Source organism: Mus caroli, chromosome 2 (genome assembly GCF_900094665.2).
Source record: "Mus caroli chromosome 2, CAROLI_EIJ_v1.1, whole genome shotgun sequence".
Classification (NCBI taxonomy): domain Eukaryota; kingdom Metazoa; phylum Chordata; class Mammalia; order Rodentia; family Muridae; genus Mus; species Mus caroli.
This window is the reverse complement of record NC_034571.1, coordinates 15,868,267-15,886,688: the sequence shown is the minus strand read 5'-3', so window position 1 is coordinate 15,886,688 and position 18,422 is coordinate 15,868,267. Positions and strand designations below refer to the sequence as shown.

The 18,422-nt window shown below is 39.6% G+C and overlaps 1 protein-coding gene across 1 annotated transcript in view; it reads left to right on the top strand.

Annotated features, from left to right (window-relative positions):
• Nucleotides 1-11,853, top strand: part of C2H10orf67 (chromosome 2 C10orf67 homolog) — a 91,325-nt gene extending 79,472 nt beyond the window's left edge. The window contains exon 17 of the mRNA XM_021155844.1: nt 11,518-11,853. Coding sequence (XP_021011503.1) covers nt 11,518-11,576 — 59 coding nt within the window. The 3' untranslated portion in view covers nt 11,577-11,853. The remainder of the gene's footprint in view (nt 1-11,517) is intronic.
• The last annotated feature ends 6,569 nt before the right edge of the window (nt 11,854-18,422 follow it).

Sequence of the window (18,422 nt, the reverse complement as noted above, 5' to 3'; positions counted from 1 at the left end):
TAAATCTAAGTAAGAGTGCTAGGGGTGAGGACAGATACCCAAAGAAACTTGTGGGTTGTGGGTGGATGTCAGTTGTAAAGTGTTTGATTAGAGTATATGAGACTTCAGGTTCAATATTCAGGGTTCAGGGGAGGTAATTTATTATTTAAAGCTTATAAATTTGTAAAGCATAGTAAGCAAATAGAATTAATAAAATATAATATTGTTAGTTATTATTATAAGCAGTGATCTTGCCTGAACTCCTGAATGAGTGATTCATTTGGAACATCTGGAAACATTTAAAAGTAGATTAGTTAATGAAACTCTGCAAGGGGGATCTGTATGAGAAGAGCTTACATGCGAGTCTCTGCAGGCAGTGTGAAGAATCTCTGTCCTGGGTATCTGTGCAGTGGGAATGTTTCCTGTGGTTTCATGCACTGTTGATTTCTGGTCAATGGTTGTCTTCCTAGGGACAACGGAATCTGTGAGCAAACACAGTGATGGACATGTCCCCAGGCTGACTAGATTACAGCCATGCTCACACTAGACTTCCTAGCTTAGGAAACAGCAATGTTTAAAGATGTCAGTATTTAAATAATGACTTAGATCTGCTAGATTGGAAATCCCAACTTATATTGTAAGTCGTTTCTAAAACATCTAAATATACTTGTGGCTTACCACAAAAAAAAATGTGGATTGGTAAATTTAGAGTTTGTTGCTGACCTAAAACTTGAATTAGAAAATTATAATCACAGCAGGACATTACCAAACAATCCAGTTGAGAAAAGTTTGCATCCACAGTTGACTTCCCAGGGCTGGTGAAATAGCTCAGTAAAGAACTTTGCTTTGCTTCTCTAGGTGTTGGGCTTTACACACACACACCTACATAATTTCTAATTAACTTTCCAGAGGCAAAAAAGTTATTTCTCAAAGGTCTGCTTAAAGTATTAATAGCACGAAGAACGCAGTATCAGGTTAATTAGCTCCAAATGACCCGAAATTTATTAAAAATCAATTTTACATTATTTTTTGAGTAAAAACAAACACGTTTAACATAAGGTAGAAAGCTGAATAAATAATTTAGTAATTTGGGAAGTGGATGAATCTCTTAGCTGAGTGCAGTTTTCAGAGGTGGTAGCTTGGGGGTGGATAGCATCCATCAGAGGACACCATTGTCACCACCAAGCAGGCCATTCCAAGCTGTGGGTTTTATTAACATTTGTGGCTCCTAGGAAATAATATTTTAATAGTATTTTAAGTACTAATGTATAAATACATACTAATGAAGAGTTAGCTATATAGTTAACTTGCATCTGAGTTATAAGCAAAATTTTATCACTTTAAATACTATGAAGGTGTGCACAATAACATATCTGGTATACATTTCATAAGTGGGACCATGTATATGCTGTGCATGTGTATGTGTGTGTATGTTCACATACACATGACTGTGTGGTATGTACACCATGGATGTCCAGACAGATTTCTGACTGAACTGGAGGCATGTCTTTTTGGCTCTGGTCAGTAAGTTCTCAGGATCCACCTATCTCTACCACTAGTGCTGAGGTTACAGGCATATGCAGTCATGCCTATTGTCTTTACCTGGTGCTTGGGATTTGCACTCAGGTCTTTGTGCTTGCTGAGCAGGGGCTCTTAGCCACTCATGCCTTCAGACCCTTTTTAAATTGGACTCTGAAGTCCCTGGTTTGCATTTCATTTTGTTGTTCAAAATATCCGTATCAATATTCATATTTAAAATGCCCCAGTGGACATGAAGACAATAACTCTCTCTGTAACAGGGTTCTATGCTGCATCAAAGGTATCAGTTCCTAGGCTGCACGTTCACCTCACATAAAACTCCTTGGAAGTATATGCAGCCGATATGTGGTAGGAAGAGCTGACATTCTTTTCAAGCTCTTTTTAAGATCTAACTCTGATTCTCACTAGCACCTCATGAGTTATGGGTTTCCCTATTGATTCCCTCCACTTAGCAGGTAGCTTGTGTGAGTACAACAAGAGCTGTATCAAACCTTGTTATGAACTATAAGCTATAAGCTACATATGGTTATATCAACAGTGGGAAATTGAGGATTCAACTGAGTGCCCCAAAATTTTGTGCCAGGCACCTCTGAACTGCTTTGTCTGATCCCCAAAGCATGTAGAAACCAGCATAGTTTTGTGTCAATAGGACATGGCATCCTTGTAATGCACCAGGAAGGGTAAGCAGTTCGGAGGCTGTCAGTTTTTGCCTCCAATCTCAGTTTACTCCTTAATCCCTAGGCAGCTTTCTCCAGCTTTCCTCTGCTGTCTAAGAGGTGGCAACCCTACTGCACACTTGTTAAAAGGATTAAATAAGATAATCTATGGAAGACTTTCAGAGCTAATTCTTCCACTTGCTTAACTTCACAAGCTATTTCTAATGTAATGCTAAACTGAAATCTGGCAGATCTATATTTTAATTGACCATGTGAAAGCAACTAGACGTTGAGCAGCAGGTGCATAAATTAAAACAACTTCACCTCCGTTTCTTTAATAACTAGTTTTCCATTAGTCATGATGAACTGAAATCTAGTGCTAATACATACTATGCCTTGAGAAAAGTGAATTTAAAAAATATCATATAATCAAAACAATGTTATACCAGAGATGGCCTGCCTGAGCAGGCTGCAAGGGACTTTTTCGTTACAAAGTTCTGACAGTTCTAAAGAGAACCATAGGTTTTCATTCCTCCAATAGCCAGTTTTAAGAGGGAAAAAAAAACAAAAACAAAAAACAAAACAAAACAAAAAACCCAGCCAATTGAAGGGAATGAAAACAAGGCACAACACTATCTGGAAGATCTCAGAGCAGTTTCTTACATGGTAGTAATTATCCCAGCAGAGCACAACTAAGATTATTAATTTGTTTGCTACTTGCCTGTGAAGAGATGTGGGATGTGAGCCTCCCATTGTGAGCTCCACACTGCCTCTGATCTATGTACTCAAGCAGGCCTTTCTCACAACCCAGTAATTAGGTGTTATTGACTTTGTAATCTCTGGAAATCTTCTTAATGAGCCCAAAAGACACGAATCCCACAGATAAAACCTCAAAGTAACACTGGCTGTTTAAGCTCCTTGTCAAGAAGAGAAGGCTCAAACATCAGTATCTGCACCCAGGGGAAACCCAAACTGAAGCCCAGATTACATTGTGTGGCTGATTTTTCTGGGATTTCTAGGAGAAAAATGCCCAATAGGTCACTTGAAAACTTTTGGAGAATAGTAGAAGGACCATGATATATTTGATAAAAAATGTTTAGAATCTTTTTCACCCTTTAAAAATTTGGGCGTGAAAGTATTTTCTTCAATGTCTTTTGGCTATCACTTGGAAAGACTAAATGTTAATTAAAAGTTTATAAGTAACTTTAGGCATCTGTAAAATTAAAATCCAACAAATTAGGGTTAGCTTATATATCATTTCTAGACTACCAACTATAATTATAATTATTAGAATTTTAAAGATCAGATTTACACTGAAATGTGTATTTTAAAATATAATTACATGTAAAGCTGATACAGGGTACCTTTTCGTGTCTAACTAGTAGCTATAAACACTAACATGTCTATAGGGACTAGACATGAACACACACCTATAGTCCCAGCACAGGCAGCGAGACAGAGGAATCACTATGAGTTTGAGGTCCAGCTTTGGCTTCCCAGTGGGTCCCAAGCCAGGAAGGTGTACCAACTGAAACCTTCCTCAGACAACAAAATTTAGATGGTATTACCCATGAGTTATATTTAAATGCCAGGGCTAACCTGACTGTCTAGGTATGGAGTATGAAGAGGCTGTAAACGTTAATGTCATTGTCATCAATTTTTGGTCCTTTGCTGTCACCAGTTCTCTATGATTGAGATGGTTTAGTATTAAATTACATGTCACCTGCCTCTTGAGCTGATCTCTTTCCTGGAGACTTTTTCCTATTTCCATACTTTTATTCAGAGAGATTGTTCCTGCTTGTGACATAAGCTTTAGAGCAGTAGACAAGAAACTGATAGCTGGGCCATCAGTAGTCTTTTAGTTGATCCTTGCAAACGCTATAAATTCTGTATTTCAGTAGGAAAGAGTCTAGGAACCAGCTGTATTAAAGAAGCTATGACAAAATCCAAAGGCTTTCTGAAGAGTTGTCTGTAGATTAGAGAAGGTACTGAACATATGACAAGGGGGGGGGGGAGACACCTACAAGGTAAAGAGCTTGTCTCCCATTTGTTAGGTCCTTAGTTCAAGTCCCATGACCGTGCAAAAGAAAAAGGCAACTGAACAGGAGGATCAGCCATGTTTTGAAAACCCAAGCGGAGAATCTGTGTGTTCTGCTCCTAGAATCCACAAGGCTGCTAACTCCAATTCTAGAGTCTCCAACTTCTGCTAGTCTCCATGGGCACAGCGCACACAGGTACACAGATACACATGCACACAAAACACCCATACATACAAAACTAATCTTTTTTAAATGATGTTTTAGAAAGGGGGAATTTAGTCTGCTTCTATTAAACTTACTGTATTTGCTTAAATTCTTTAAACAACAGTGGGACGCCTTTAACTTTTTCTTTAAAAGGTGACCTTTCCAAATTTAATTATAGTATTTTGGTGTATGCCTTGGGCTCATTTTATCTGTTGTAGAGTTTATTCTACAAACATACAAGTTATTGACCCAGATTTCTTTCAAAATCTCATTTAGAAATACTTTGAAAGCAAATCCATGACACCACAAGTAGAAATGTGTGTGCTAGCCAGGCAGTGGTGGCACATGCCTTTAGTTCCAGCACTAGGGAGGCAGAGGCAGGCAGATTTCTGAGTTCGAGGACAGCCTGGTCTACAGAGTGATTTCCAGGACAGCCAGGGCTACACAGAGGAAACCTGTCTCAAAAGAAAAAGAAAAAAGAAAAGAAATGTGTGTGCTATGAAATTTGGTAAAATATACAAAATTAACATGTTGCATGAAATCTTCAGGCTGTCTCTATATGGTAGGCATGAGACATAAATTCATTTCTTTTATTCTTTTGTAATGCTGGGGTCAAATTCAGGACCTTGAGAATACTAATCAAGCACACACCACCAGCTGGAAACACAAACCAATATTGTGTTTAGACTTGAGTTCTATCCCCAAGATAGTTCATTATGTACATGAGATGTATATGATATATTCAAAAGAACCATTAAATAAATACAAAACAATGCTGCCCCAAGAATTTGGGATGGTGACTATACCAACCTATACAACAAACTCCTTCTCCTTTGGTGGAAATTTAGAAGATTTGCAGTCTACTGGAGCCCATGCTCCAGCTGCTGTAAACACTCAATATTTTCCACAGTGTGGTATGTAAAAGACTCACTGCATTGAATAAGTAAAATCAGAATCTTGTTTTCTTAGGTTTTTTCCTAAAAAAATAAAAAATAAAAAGCCTATTGTCTGAACTCTACTAAAGTTATCACATACAGTGCCTAAAAATATTATCAACGTGATTTTCATATTTCAGCTTTTTAAAGTACTAGGACTAATTGTTATGGAATTACATGGTAGGACTCTAGAGGCTAATTTTGGGGGGAGGATTCTATAGAGTAGCTTCTGGGCTGGGCTATCCATTCTATGCATCGGGTCTTATTTTTCTTCTCTGATACTATAGTTTAAACAGCTTTTATTTTTAAAATAAGGCTTGACACCATGTAAAATAAGTCTTTCCATCATTGTCAGCAAATTTGCCTAAGCCATTCTTAGTTCCTTACATTGTGAAGTTTAGGCTCAGACATTTCAGGCTCCATTAAGAAATATTCTTGAGGGAGCTGGAGAGATGGCTCAGTGTTTAAGAGCACTGACTGTTCTTCCAGAGGTCCTGAGTTCAATTCCCAGCAACCACAAGGTGGCTCACAATCATCTGTAATGGGATCTGATGCCCTCTTCTGGTGTGTCTGAAGACGGCTACAGTGTCCTCATATACATAAAATAAATAATTCTTTAAAAAGAAAACAGAAAAGCAAAGAAATATTCTTGAGCCGGGTGGTGGTGGCACACACCTTTAAGCCCAGTACTCAGGAGGCAGAGGCAGGTGAATCTCAGAAAAGTTTGAGGTCAGTCAGGTCTACAGAGCAAGCTCCAGGACAGCCGGGGATACACAAAGAAACCTTGTCTCAAACAAACAATAAATAAATAAATGAATACATACATACATACATACATACATATATACATACATTCTCTTGGTATTAAAGACTAACCTAGGAAGAATTCATATTTTTATAGCATTGGGAGGGGAAAATATCAGAGCACAGTCACAATCAAAAGCAAAAATCAATCTCCAACCATCCAATGTCTGGGATCCAACTCACAATCTTCTGGGCTCCTCCAAGGGCTTGGGTCACTTCTCCAGCCATGCCCTTTGTAGCACACACATTGTCTTCTAGGCTTCAGCTGCCTGTACTCCACTGCTGCTGCTGTTCTTGGTGGTCATCTCATCTGGCATCTCTAAAACGCTACTGTCTTCCACTGTAACTTGGCTTCAACAATAGCCTCTCGTAGGCTCTTTTCATGGTGCCAAGCCTCAACTCCTTTGCATGACCCCTTCAGTCCTGGGCCATCAATTGCAACTGAGGCTGCACCTTCACCAATGGCCTTCCGTGGCCCCTCACAGTATCGAGCCTCAGCTGCTCTGTGTGACTCTTTCATGCCTTCAAAACCAGTACCACCTGGGTAACTCTTGCACATTACTAAGTCCAGCCACAGTACAAGGTACAACCTTGGCTATCTCTGAAACACAGATTCTGTGCTCTCAGAAAACACTTCCCAGAAGATGTCATCTCAATGATACTGGTCTCTTCTGAATCACTGCTAATTTCTTAGCTACAGCTAACCAGCATCAATAGTCCCAGTAATGCAAAGATTTTGCTTTAGTAGTTCTGGTATCTCGTTAATCACAGCTGATTCTTCAGTCCCAACTAACCAGAACCTCAGAATCTTCACAATCAAAATAGCAACAGCCCTGAAAAGAGTCTTTAATCTTCCCTCTGAAATTTCACAAGCCAGGCCTCCATCATCTGCACTGTTCTCAACATTATCTTCCAAGCTCCTACACAACATCCCACAGAGTTCTTAACACTGGATAGATCTTCTAGTTCAAAGTTCCAAAGTCCTTCCACAGTCCTCCCCCAAAACATGGTCAGGTTGTCACAGGAATACCCCACTTCTGGTACCAATTTGTCTTAGTACACTATTCAACATATCAATAAAGAATACATTAATTACATATCCAAAAGTTCTCAAAAAATTACAAAAGATGTGCAAGATCATCCTAAAAGATTATACAACATAATTACAGATGATAGAGAGGTTTTCAAATCAATCAAAATTATATCTACACCCCGGAGGACTCAATGCTGAAGAAAGTATTTTAGTGGAGCCCACAGTTAAGAGGCTTTGAATTTTAAAAGATACTGGACATTTTAAAGGGATTGAACTTTAATATACAAGACTGTGGGACTTTTAAAATTATTTACAACTTGCTTCTTGGTTATGATGTTTGTGCAGGAATAGACACCCTGACTAAGACAAATAGTTTCTTATTACGTATACTAAATATGTATTGCTGTTACTTTGCTTTTTGATATTTTTTTTTCTGAGATAGGGTCTCTCACTGTGAAGCCCTGACTGTTATAGAACTTGCCGTGTAGACAGATCAAACTGGCCTTGAACTCCCAAAGCTTCACCTACATCTGCCTCCCAAGTGCTGGGATAAAAGGAATATGCCACCATACCTGCTGCATTTTGATTTTGTGTTCAAGAAAGTACTATAATCATTATAATAGTGTGTCTGAAAATGCCATTTTTGTGTAGCCAATAATCATAGTTTGAAAGGCTTGTCTCATCCATAGACAGACTATTTCTCTTTTACTATCCTGGCTAAGATTTCCCACATAATAATAGAGCCAAGATACCATGCCTGTCTTGGTATATTTTTCATTGCATTTTTTACCACATTTTAATAACCGTATTTGTAGCTCTAAAACATATTTCAGCTATATTCCATACGTTTTGACAAACAACACTCAATACTTGGACCTAAGTATTTTATGGTATCTTCATTTCCTCTTTAGCATATGGCTTTTTCTAAGCATTTTCTCAGAATCACTTTGTCTTTAACTAATGACATCTGGCTTCATTGTCTTTAAATCAGAGATGTCCAAATTTGTCACTTTGAGGCTTTCAAAGTTTTTGAAAAACAGACACGGTGCAAACATGTATGTTTATTTTTTATGTGTATATGTTGTTGTATGTTCATGCGTTTATGAGTATGTGCGGGTGACTTTGATCCTTATACGTTGGCACATAACTCCTTTGTGAAGAACTCTGTAAGTATCCCATGTAAATGAGGGTACACAGTTTATCGTAGCAGGGAAGACATGGAAGCAGAGCTCGGAGGGAGCTGAAGAAGAGTGGGAGCAGAGTTCAGTTCTTGTCCACCTCACTCAGCCCAGGACCCCAGCCAGTGCAATGGTGTCACCATGGGGAAGGTTGGCCTTCATGCCACAACCCAGTCACCATAATCTATCTCAGGTGTGCTCAGAGGCTTCTCACCTATGCAATTCTAGATCTGGCCATGTTAGCCATCAATATTAACTATCACAGGCAGCTGCTTTTACTTCCATACTTTGCCATTAAGTCAACACCCTTGAGCCACTGTGCAGGGTTCTGGGAAGTGAGGTAGCAATTTGTCAAATTTGTGGGGTTTCTTCACTTTTTTATGGTTTACTTTTTATTCTTGATACTTATTACCACTACAGTCTACTCAGCTCTATAGTAGTTGCTGTCAATATGGAGAAAATAGTTGAGATAATTTATATATTTATTTACTTCTAGAAAATTCTCAGCTGTTAGCTTTTCAAATATTGCTTCTTCAACATGCAACATTCCCTAAATTCTTTTTTCTTGAAACACCTCCCAACTCTATTCTGCACTTTACGAATCCACGTGACTTTCAAGCTTCTGTATTATGGATGTAGTCGTGTGCTACACATGATATAGGCTATGTGTGCTTCCTTCTGTACTGTTTTCCAGTTCTCCAATTCTCTCTTCAGCTGTGCTGATTTAAACCCTGCTTAGTCCCTCACTTTACTTTCCAAGATACTTGATTTTTAATTGATTGTTGGTGTAGCTACTCTTTCTTAGTTTTTTGGTTTTGGTTTCGGTTTCGGTTTGGGTTTTGGTTTTTTGGTATGCGTTTGTGTATTTTAGACATAATGTTTTTCTTTTTAATGGACATTATCAATTATTTCATTGAATATAAATACACATATTAAGTCACTTTCAGACTTTTATTACTGTGAATTTCTCTGCAGTGAATTTATGTTTTGACAACTTCCTCATTGTTTTCTTTTTTGGCATTCTAAACCAGTGTTTATTTTAGAAATTTGGATTGTAGATATAAATGTTGATTTCTCTCTTTCCCTCTCCCTTCCATCTTCTCTCTATCCATCCTCTCTCTCCATAATAACCCATTTTAACTTGCTGGTCTGCACTACTCTATCTCAGTAAGACCACATAGGAGTATTGGAGTGCTATAATTTAGATTTGGGAAGTCTCCCAAAGCCCATGTGGTCAAGCCCTTTACTTCAGCCTGTAGTGCTATTGAGGAGTTGCCAAACTAAGAACTGAAACTAAATTTAACAAGAGGTTGTAGTTTAGCAGGGACATGTACTTAGAAGGAGTTGTGGAATGCTGGCCTCCAGCATTTTTAATCTACTTCTGAATAGAAGGCAAAAAGCTTTGCTCTAGGAGACATTCTCTATCATGATACAGCTTGAAAGAGTAGGGTCAAGTGATGGTGGAGTGAAACTCTGAAACCATATTCAAAACAAGCCTTTCTTCTTCACAGGCTGATTTCCTCAGGTACTGTGTATAATAAAAGAAATTTACTGACACAAGAGGTTGGACTTCAACATCTTTAGAGGAGACAGGATGCAGACCACAGCAGACTAATTACTTAACATGCCTTTTTACTACAAAAAAGTTAAACTTATTTTATGCAGTATCTCTTTTTAATTTTATTTTTAAATTTTACTATCATGTCCATGTGAAATATTAAATAATGAATTCACTACAACATTGCACTTCTTCCTTCACCCCCAAAATAATTCTATATATTCAACTCAGTTTTTTCAAATTCTAGACAAAGGAAACTTCATTTGATTTAAACTTAATGTATACAATCTAGCCTAAAAACATCACTAGTCATAATTATTATTTATCTTCTGCATCAAAATTATTCCTCAAGTACTGTTTTTAAAAGTACTTTTTAAAAGAGTACTTCCTGCATATGTATCAAAAGATGGCCTAGTAAGCCATCACTGGAAAGAGAGGCCCACTGGACATGCAAACTTTATATGCCCCAGTACAGGGGAACGCCAGGGCCAAAAAGTGGGAATGGGTGGGTAGGGGAGTGGGGGGGAGGTAATGGGGGACCTTTGGGATAGCATTGGAAATGTAATTGAGGAAAATTATGTAATAAAAAAAAGTACTTCCAAGCTAGAAACACAGCCTAGTATAAGATCATTCGCCTTACATATATTTATTTCTCAGGTTCAATACTCAGCATACACACACACACACATGCCCAGACACACACAGAGTTATACACATAAGCATACAGACACACAGAGACACACATGCATACACATACACAATCAAAGACAGACACACAGACAGGTAGACACGTCATACAAAGAGACAAGACACATACAGACAGAGAGACATACAAGCACAAACACACACACTTACACACACAATACTCTCAGAGAAACAGACATATATACACAGAGACAAACATGAAGACACACATGCAAACACAGCCAGACACAGACACACATGCACACAGAAACACCCATGCAGACACACACTGAGACACGCAAATATACAGACACACATACACAATACACACAGAGAGACATGCATATACACACAAACACATATGCAGACATGGACATGGAAACGCAGACAAACACACACAAATATAAGACAGACACATCTATATACATGCACAAACACAGATAAGCACACACACATACACAAACACACAAACAGACACACATGCACACACACACTAACTCACATTAAGTCTGTTGCATCTTTTAAAAATGTTTATACCTGTTCTGTCTGAAACATGGTTGCTCTTTCAAAAAAAGCATGTGTGTAGTTATTATGCCCAGCCTACCCTTCTACGAATACAAAGCAAAACAAAACCAATGAAACTCCAAATCTGTTTCTTGTGAATTGTATCTTCTTTGCTATGATAGGATCTTTGAAGATATAAACAAATCAAGATGAAGTTATTAGGGGGTTATCAGTGAAATGGGTTCATTTCACCTTTGTCCAAGTCACTGACTGTCTTTTGGTCCCATAGGTAACTAAAGGCAGATTGAAAGCACGATATATATCTTCCTTTATTTTGTGTCTGTCTGTTTCACTTTAGCCGAAGGCACAGAGTTAAGTCACTGCCCTTAACTTTTCTTCTTCAGTCACCTCGGATTCTAGAAACAACACGGACTCCCCGGAGAGAGAGGACCATTTTCCGTGAGGCTGAGGCTGCATCTTGGAGCAGATGTAATCATCCCAGGACCACTACCTTAGCTATTCAAGCAAGAACGACCTCTTTGGATATCGCAAAAGTACCAGAACCAAGACAACATTCAGAGAGGCAACACTTTTATCAAGACAGCTTAATCACGTGTTCTTCTGACCCCTTGGCACAAGACTTTCTATTTAAGCATAAAGCTCATGTCCTTACCCTGAAGATGAACCTGGGGTCAATGAACCCCTTTACCTGTTCTTCCCATGTGACCACATTAAGTAAATCTCTTTCCTCGGCTTTTCCCAATTGTTTGTCTCTTTAATTGGTTTATAAGAGACAACTGATAGACCATAGCTTGTTGGAACTTCCAGACTCAGGCTTTTATCCTAAACGCTCTGGTTATACCAACTCAATGCATCTGGTGTCAATATTAGAGAAAAACACCAAAAAAACAAAAAACAAACAAACAAACAAACAAAAAACCCCAAAACTCTCAACACTCCCAGGGAAAGCACTGAATGGTGACAAATTGGAGTTGGGGGGTGGGGGGAAGGAGTAAAAGAAGAGAGAGGAGGAAAGAGATAGTAGAGATGGGGAGAAAGGAGGGGACAGGGAGAAGAAGAGAAAAGAAATCAAGAGAGAGAGGCTGAAATGATTCACTTGCTAGTGGATAAATGCCAAGATTGATGGCCATCACCAGGAGCTATGGAGAGGCATGCACCAGTCTCAAAGGAAGCATGGCTTTCTGACTTCAGATGCTTGGAATTTAGGTGTATAGCCTAGAGAACTAAGAAAGAATGTATGTCAACCAGCTTGGGAAATGTGGTGATTTGAATGACAAGTGTCACAGGCTCAAGTATTTGGGTACTTGATACCACATTTGGTGGCAGTTTGGGGAGGTTTTAGAACCTTTGGAAGGTGAAGTCCTACTGGAGAAAACATATCTCAGGGGTGGGCATTTGAGGCTTCGCCCCCTCCCCCACCTCCCTGTGTGTGCATAACAATGCTTCCTGCTCCAGCCACTAATCCTTTCCCACTGTGATGGACTCAGATTCTCTGCACTCCTGAGACAAAGCAAACTCTTCTTTGGGGTGTCCTAGTCAGACTTTTATCACAACAGAAAAGTGACGAACACAGAAACCACCGTAAGCACAGAAGTAAAGTTATTACTATGAAGACCTTGCCTGTATTTGTTTTTAGGAGGAATGAGAATGACTTAAGACATTGAACTAGAAAGGCATTGAATGTTGTAAGCAGAGCTTACCTGGCCATTCTACAAAGTTCTTGGAAGACTGTGAGCTCTCCAGCTGGGTCCTAGTGAACTGCTGGTTCAGGCAATGCTAGGCTTCTGGGCTTTTGTAGATGTCTTAACCTCAGTGGCTAGTCTTCTTCATGGTTGCTGGGCTCTTTAGTATTCTGCTGACCATGAGCAGCCTGACACAGGCAATCAGGTTCTTGTCTCCCATCTTCAACTAGGCTACTCCAGGCTTCTTCAAAATGGACTTGAAGTTCTCAAGAGCAAATCTCATGTACATGATTTGTTCAAATTTCTATTGGCTCCACCCTTTGCTCTCTTATCAGTCAAATAAAATTATGTGGTCAGAACCAGGGCCAGTGTGGGAGAAAGCCACAAATGCTGTAGATTCTATGGGACGCATTGTCTTCTGGCTTTCACTTTCTCCTTGCCATTCGTTCACTCATTCATCCATTCATCCCACAGACTTTAGGAACATCTATTGTAATCAAACCGGAGGCTAGCTAGGCACTGAAGATACAGAGAATTTTCCAAGGCTTGGAATTCATATTCTAAGACAGTCAACAAGACTAGAACATTCAGTAGAAGTCAGATTTGCAAAGGTTCCAGGAAGTAGGGTAGTGATCGCTGCGTTCTGCATCATTCCCACATAAGTTGCTTTCTGGTTACCCAGGATTGCCTAGCAACTGCCCTGGTTACCCAGGATTGCCTAGCAATAGCTTTTTCCTCATAACAGCAACCCAGAATTGAAATACAGTGGGAATGGGAGGTGAAAGAAAATAGTCAAAAGTTTTAACAATATATTTTAGCATCTTAATCAAAAAGAAACATCACATGTGGTCACTCATACATAGTTCAAGCATATAATTATGTAATGATGGCATTTCCACTTAATATTTAATAGTGAAAGGTAGGTATCAGGTGGGAACTGTTTACAGTATAATCCTGAGGCCCCCAAGCTGTCCATTTCTTTATAGAAATAGTTGCTTGTGACTTGGAATCCATACTTGTGAAATCACATAGACCAAAAATCCAAATGAATGCATAGAGAGTTTCTATATTAAGAGAATGTCTTGTCCCCTGTTATGAGAACAATTCACAGCTTCTCCTGGGGAGGGGGGAGGGAACAGAGTGGGGCTTCATTTTCTCACAAAAGGTACAATGTGAAGTGCATCTGTGAACACTGCATAATTTGTTATGTTCTACAAAGAGGTGGGTTTTTGTTATACACACACTAGAGCTGTTCAGCACTGCCTCACCCATGATCTCTATTCAGATCCAGCAAAGAAACCGGCCTCCAAAAACTGAAAGAAAAGTAAATTTTTCTTTAAAAATTAGATACAGATTATCACTTCAAAACACAGGAGGGGATTTTACAAGTGATGGTGTGCCCGTTAGCTTTGCAGTGGACATCCAGCCCTTTATAAAACACATACTAGTGGTGGTCAACTGTGACAAATGTGGTTTATTACTCTCTGAACTGAACTGTGAAGACCCATCTCATGTAAATGAGGGATGTTGGGTGAACTTGAACTGCTTGGACATGAATGACCAAAGAATTTATTTGATGAGACGTTAAAGGCTAAATATGGTAACTGTCCCTTTGATGGTCTGGTATAATCAGCTCTTTAGTTCATTAGCATGGCTTTCATAATTTCAGCTATTACTCTTTTCTGGTTATTGAATAGCAACCTAAATGAAAAGACAAAAAAAAGTTTATCTACAATAGTTCAAAAATAAGAGCAACCTTACCTTTACTGGTAAGTAATCATATTTTTATATAATGAAAGAGACATTGTTTTCAAGTACAAGGAGCTTACACTCCCTGGATGATTTTTTAAATGCCTTCTGGTTTTTTTTTTTTTTTTTTTTTTTTCAGTAAGAAAAACAGGTTTCCTGAATGGACTTATCATTCACCAAACCATTCTCCTTCCTACTGGTAACTAGGCAGCAAGAACTCTCACTGGGGGCACGTCCTCGGTAACTTTAACAACCCTGTGTAGGTTAGGTACCATAAGATGCTAACATTTTCTACACTTATGTGTTTTCTCACATTTAAGGCAAGTAATGCTTTATCTCCAATGACTAATGCTAAGACATTGTGTGTGTGTGTGTCTGTGTGTCTGTGTATGTTGTATTTAAATATATCTTTTAAATCACCCACAAAAACTCTGAGAATAAATTACAAAATCGCATTTCATGTTCCTGGTGACTCTTTAAATAGAATTTCTCATTGAAATTTTGTCATTAAAACAGAAAGGCCTTTTGGTCGTGCCCATACAAGCATAATAAACTGTGTATGTTTGTGATACTGAATGACTCTTGCCCATATGCTGCCCTGCAAAGCTACATGAATGAGGTATTTACAAATCAGGCCCACCACATTAAACAGAGAAACCATCTTTATCCATGGTAACTTATCAGTTTCAATTAATCAACCTTAACAATAGAAATTCTGATGTGTTCAAGCAACTTGAAAGCAATAGGTCATCTCCAGGGCAGCCATGTTGTGTCTTTGTGCCTATGATTTCAAACAAAGAAACATTTCCAATAAATAGACATACATAGACATACATGTGCATATATATGCATACAAATGGACAGTTACAGCTATGCTATGCAGTGCCAACAAAAATACATGTGGACCATATATGATTTTTTTTTTTGATCATGGCAAATGTAATTGTCTGCCTTCAAGTATTACTTTTCGAGCTGTGCAGGTTTAAACAAAAGGAAAGAAATCTCCATTGGATGACCATCCTTTCAGTTTCTGCCCTGCTATGTGAATAGCATTGTGCAAACCATTCCAATGGTTTTGAAAAGGGGTAACCATTGGTTTGATTTGGTTACACGGTTTAGTAAAGAGCTCCCTCCCACTGCCTTAGGGTCTGTGAAAGGTCTGTGACCTGTTTAGAACTGCCAAGTGAAATGTCATGTCGCCCCTCCCAAATGGGAGTGTCTGCACTCATTTGATCAGTATAAAAAATGATTGGGGGTGGTGAGATCACTGCTTTTGAATTGCAATTTATAGCAGTTTACAAAAATGCACATTGTTGGAAAAGAAAACATGGAAGTGTCTCTTTCTAAATTGCATTACCTGTGAAATGTCATTAGTCTTTTAGGGATCTTTACATCCCCTTTTTAAAATTATTTGAGAGACCTGCATTGATTAAAGACAATCAGAATTTTGAAATATTATGTTTTTTTAAAAATTGCATTTTGTCTTACTACTAGAATTTATAGGGGGGAATGTGTCTGTGTTGGAGTTCTTAGGGTAAACATGACTTCTTACTGTGCCCATTGACTAATCCCTGGGTGATAATCTTTGCGAATGATCATGTTACAAAATCCCTAATTATCAGTCCCAGAAAGTAAAAGAGATTCAATTGTTGGTAAATGCCTAGACTGCTCATTTCTAATGGAGAGGTTGGAATCTCTGGCTTATTGAGCTCCGCCACATTCCCACTATTCTATCAACATGTTAAGTCTTCCTTGTCAGGTGGATACTTTCAAAACTCTGGTACCCATGGATGTAGACATGTAGATTCATCCTCTCCTATAGGTAGTTGGACAAATGATAATGTATGTGGAAGAATATGCTAAGGAAAAGATAGGTAGGTTGTTCAAGTTCATGAACATCTTGCAGCCACCTGAGGCTTCTGGATGCAAACCTGGTTCCAAATATATTCTCCTCACAGATCTAGGGTTGCATCTTTGCATCTTACAGTGTGAAATTACTTTGAAGAAATCTTTGAGACAGATGTTATCTCGTAAAAGGCCCTTCCAGCTCTGGTCCTTGCTAGTTCCCTAGTGGGGAGGAGGGGAAGGCCCCGGTTCCCAAGACTTCACCCACACAGACTCTGGAGCACTCCACTTTGAGTCTCACCACTATTGAAACTGGAGGTTGTCACGTTTTTATCATTGTTCCTGTTAAGCCTTGGCTTGACAGCCTGGCTCTGTGTTCCCCTCTTCTAATGCCCGCTCTGTAAGTGTCCACATTGACACCTACCAGTGGTCACAGGCTCAAAGTCTTTGTTAGCTTCTCCATGCTCCTGGCTTTCTCCAGAGTTTAGTTCCAGGCCTTTGTTCCCCTTCAAAGCTGAAACGTCACCTCTCCTGTCCTGGCTTTCCCCGCCTCAGACCCCCAGCTCTTGGTTCTCAATTTACACACCAGATAAACATCCCTCCCTACAGAGCTGAGTGCACCCTGGGGGAGGGAGCAGTATCTTCGAGTTTCTCTGTCTCAGTGGCCCTTCTTGTCTTTTCCTTCCTCCCCATTCCTAACTTTCCTTCTCACTCAGAGGAATTGGAACACTAATGTTAAATTACATTAGATAACTTTCAGGGCTGAATCTTCAGCTCCATAGAAGAAATGTCTCCCTCCCTCTATTCTCTTAGTGGCTCCTAGTTCTTTGCAGCAGAACTGGCTTTGATCACAGATACTGAAGGCCATCTCTACAACCTGGGGCTGCAGAAAAGCTGTCACAATGGAAAATTTGGCTGGCACCATCTAGTTTGAAGCCCCAGGATGATCTGACCTCCAGATCTACCTCCCCACCACCTATTTTCCTGGTGATTTAAAAAAGCCCCCAGCTTGGCAAGAGTCATTTTTAAATGTTGTGAAGTGCGGGGGCGGGGGGGGGGGGGGGGGCGGGGAGGGGAAGGGTAGAGGGCAGTTGGTGCAAAAAGGAAGATCTCATCTGTTTATCTTTGTTTCTAGTGAGGTCATTTACATCTCAGAAAGAGTTTGAAGAAGGCCTTCAAGCCCCAGCTCACTCCCAGGAGCAGTGCAGATCCACATAATCTGATCTCCCCAGGACCAGACTCAGGTGTTTCTCATCCTGGCTGGCCTAAGATTTGCCCGACCCTGGCAAGTGATAATATCTGCAAGACGTTTCTAAACTGGCCAATCAGCCTGTAGATTCGTTGGACGTGTGCGTGTGCACGAGTGCCTTTGCACACTTGTACTTTCTTAAGCCATTCAGAAACCCTCCAGGGTGAGCCCGTGGGACCTTGCCATATCCTGACTGGGATCCAGAGGCTGACCCCAGTGCCTAGAGGTGAGAAAGAATGAGGTTCAATAACCGTAAAATAAAAATTGAGACCCTAAATTTGTTCAACTCATTATCCAACCCCCAATATTTAGCCTCTTAGGCTAAGTCAACTTGCTTCCGCCTGCCTCATGGTCTAAGCCCTTGAACATGAACCATGCATGCCAGATGAGTCAGACTGCTTTTCTCCCACACTTAATGTTCAACTTTGTCCTTTCTTGATTGTGAACATCAAGGCTCCCTGCCTCTGTACCTGATCCTAGGATCTGGGTAACAAAATTCTAAGGCTATTAACTAAGTGGCAAGCGATATATTTGAAGTAGCTGTCACATAAAGCTGGCATAGACTGGTCCAAAAGAAAGCTGGAGAGGCGATTTATTTGTGCATAAAAGGCACAAGATTTAATTGGAGAGAGACCTGTTACTTTGAAGGCTAGTACACGGGATGGCATGGCGCCGGGAAGCATTATTCGAGCTTCATCTACTATGCACTATATGCCACCGCCTCCAAAGGAGTGTTGCCCTAGAAACTTGTTTTAAATCTGCT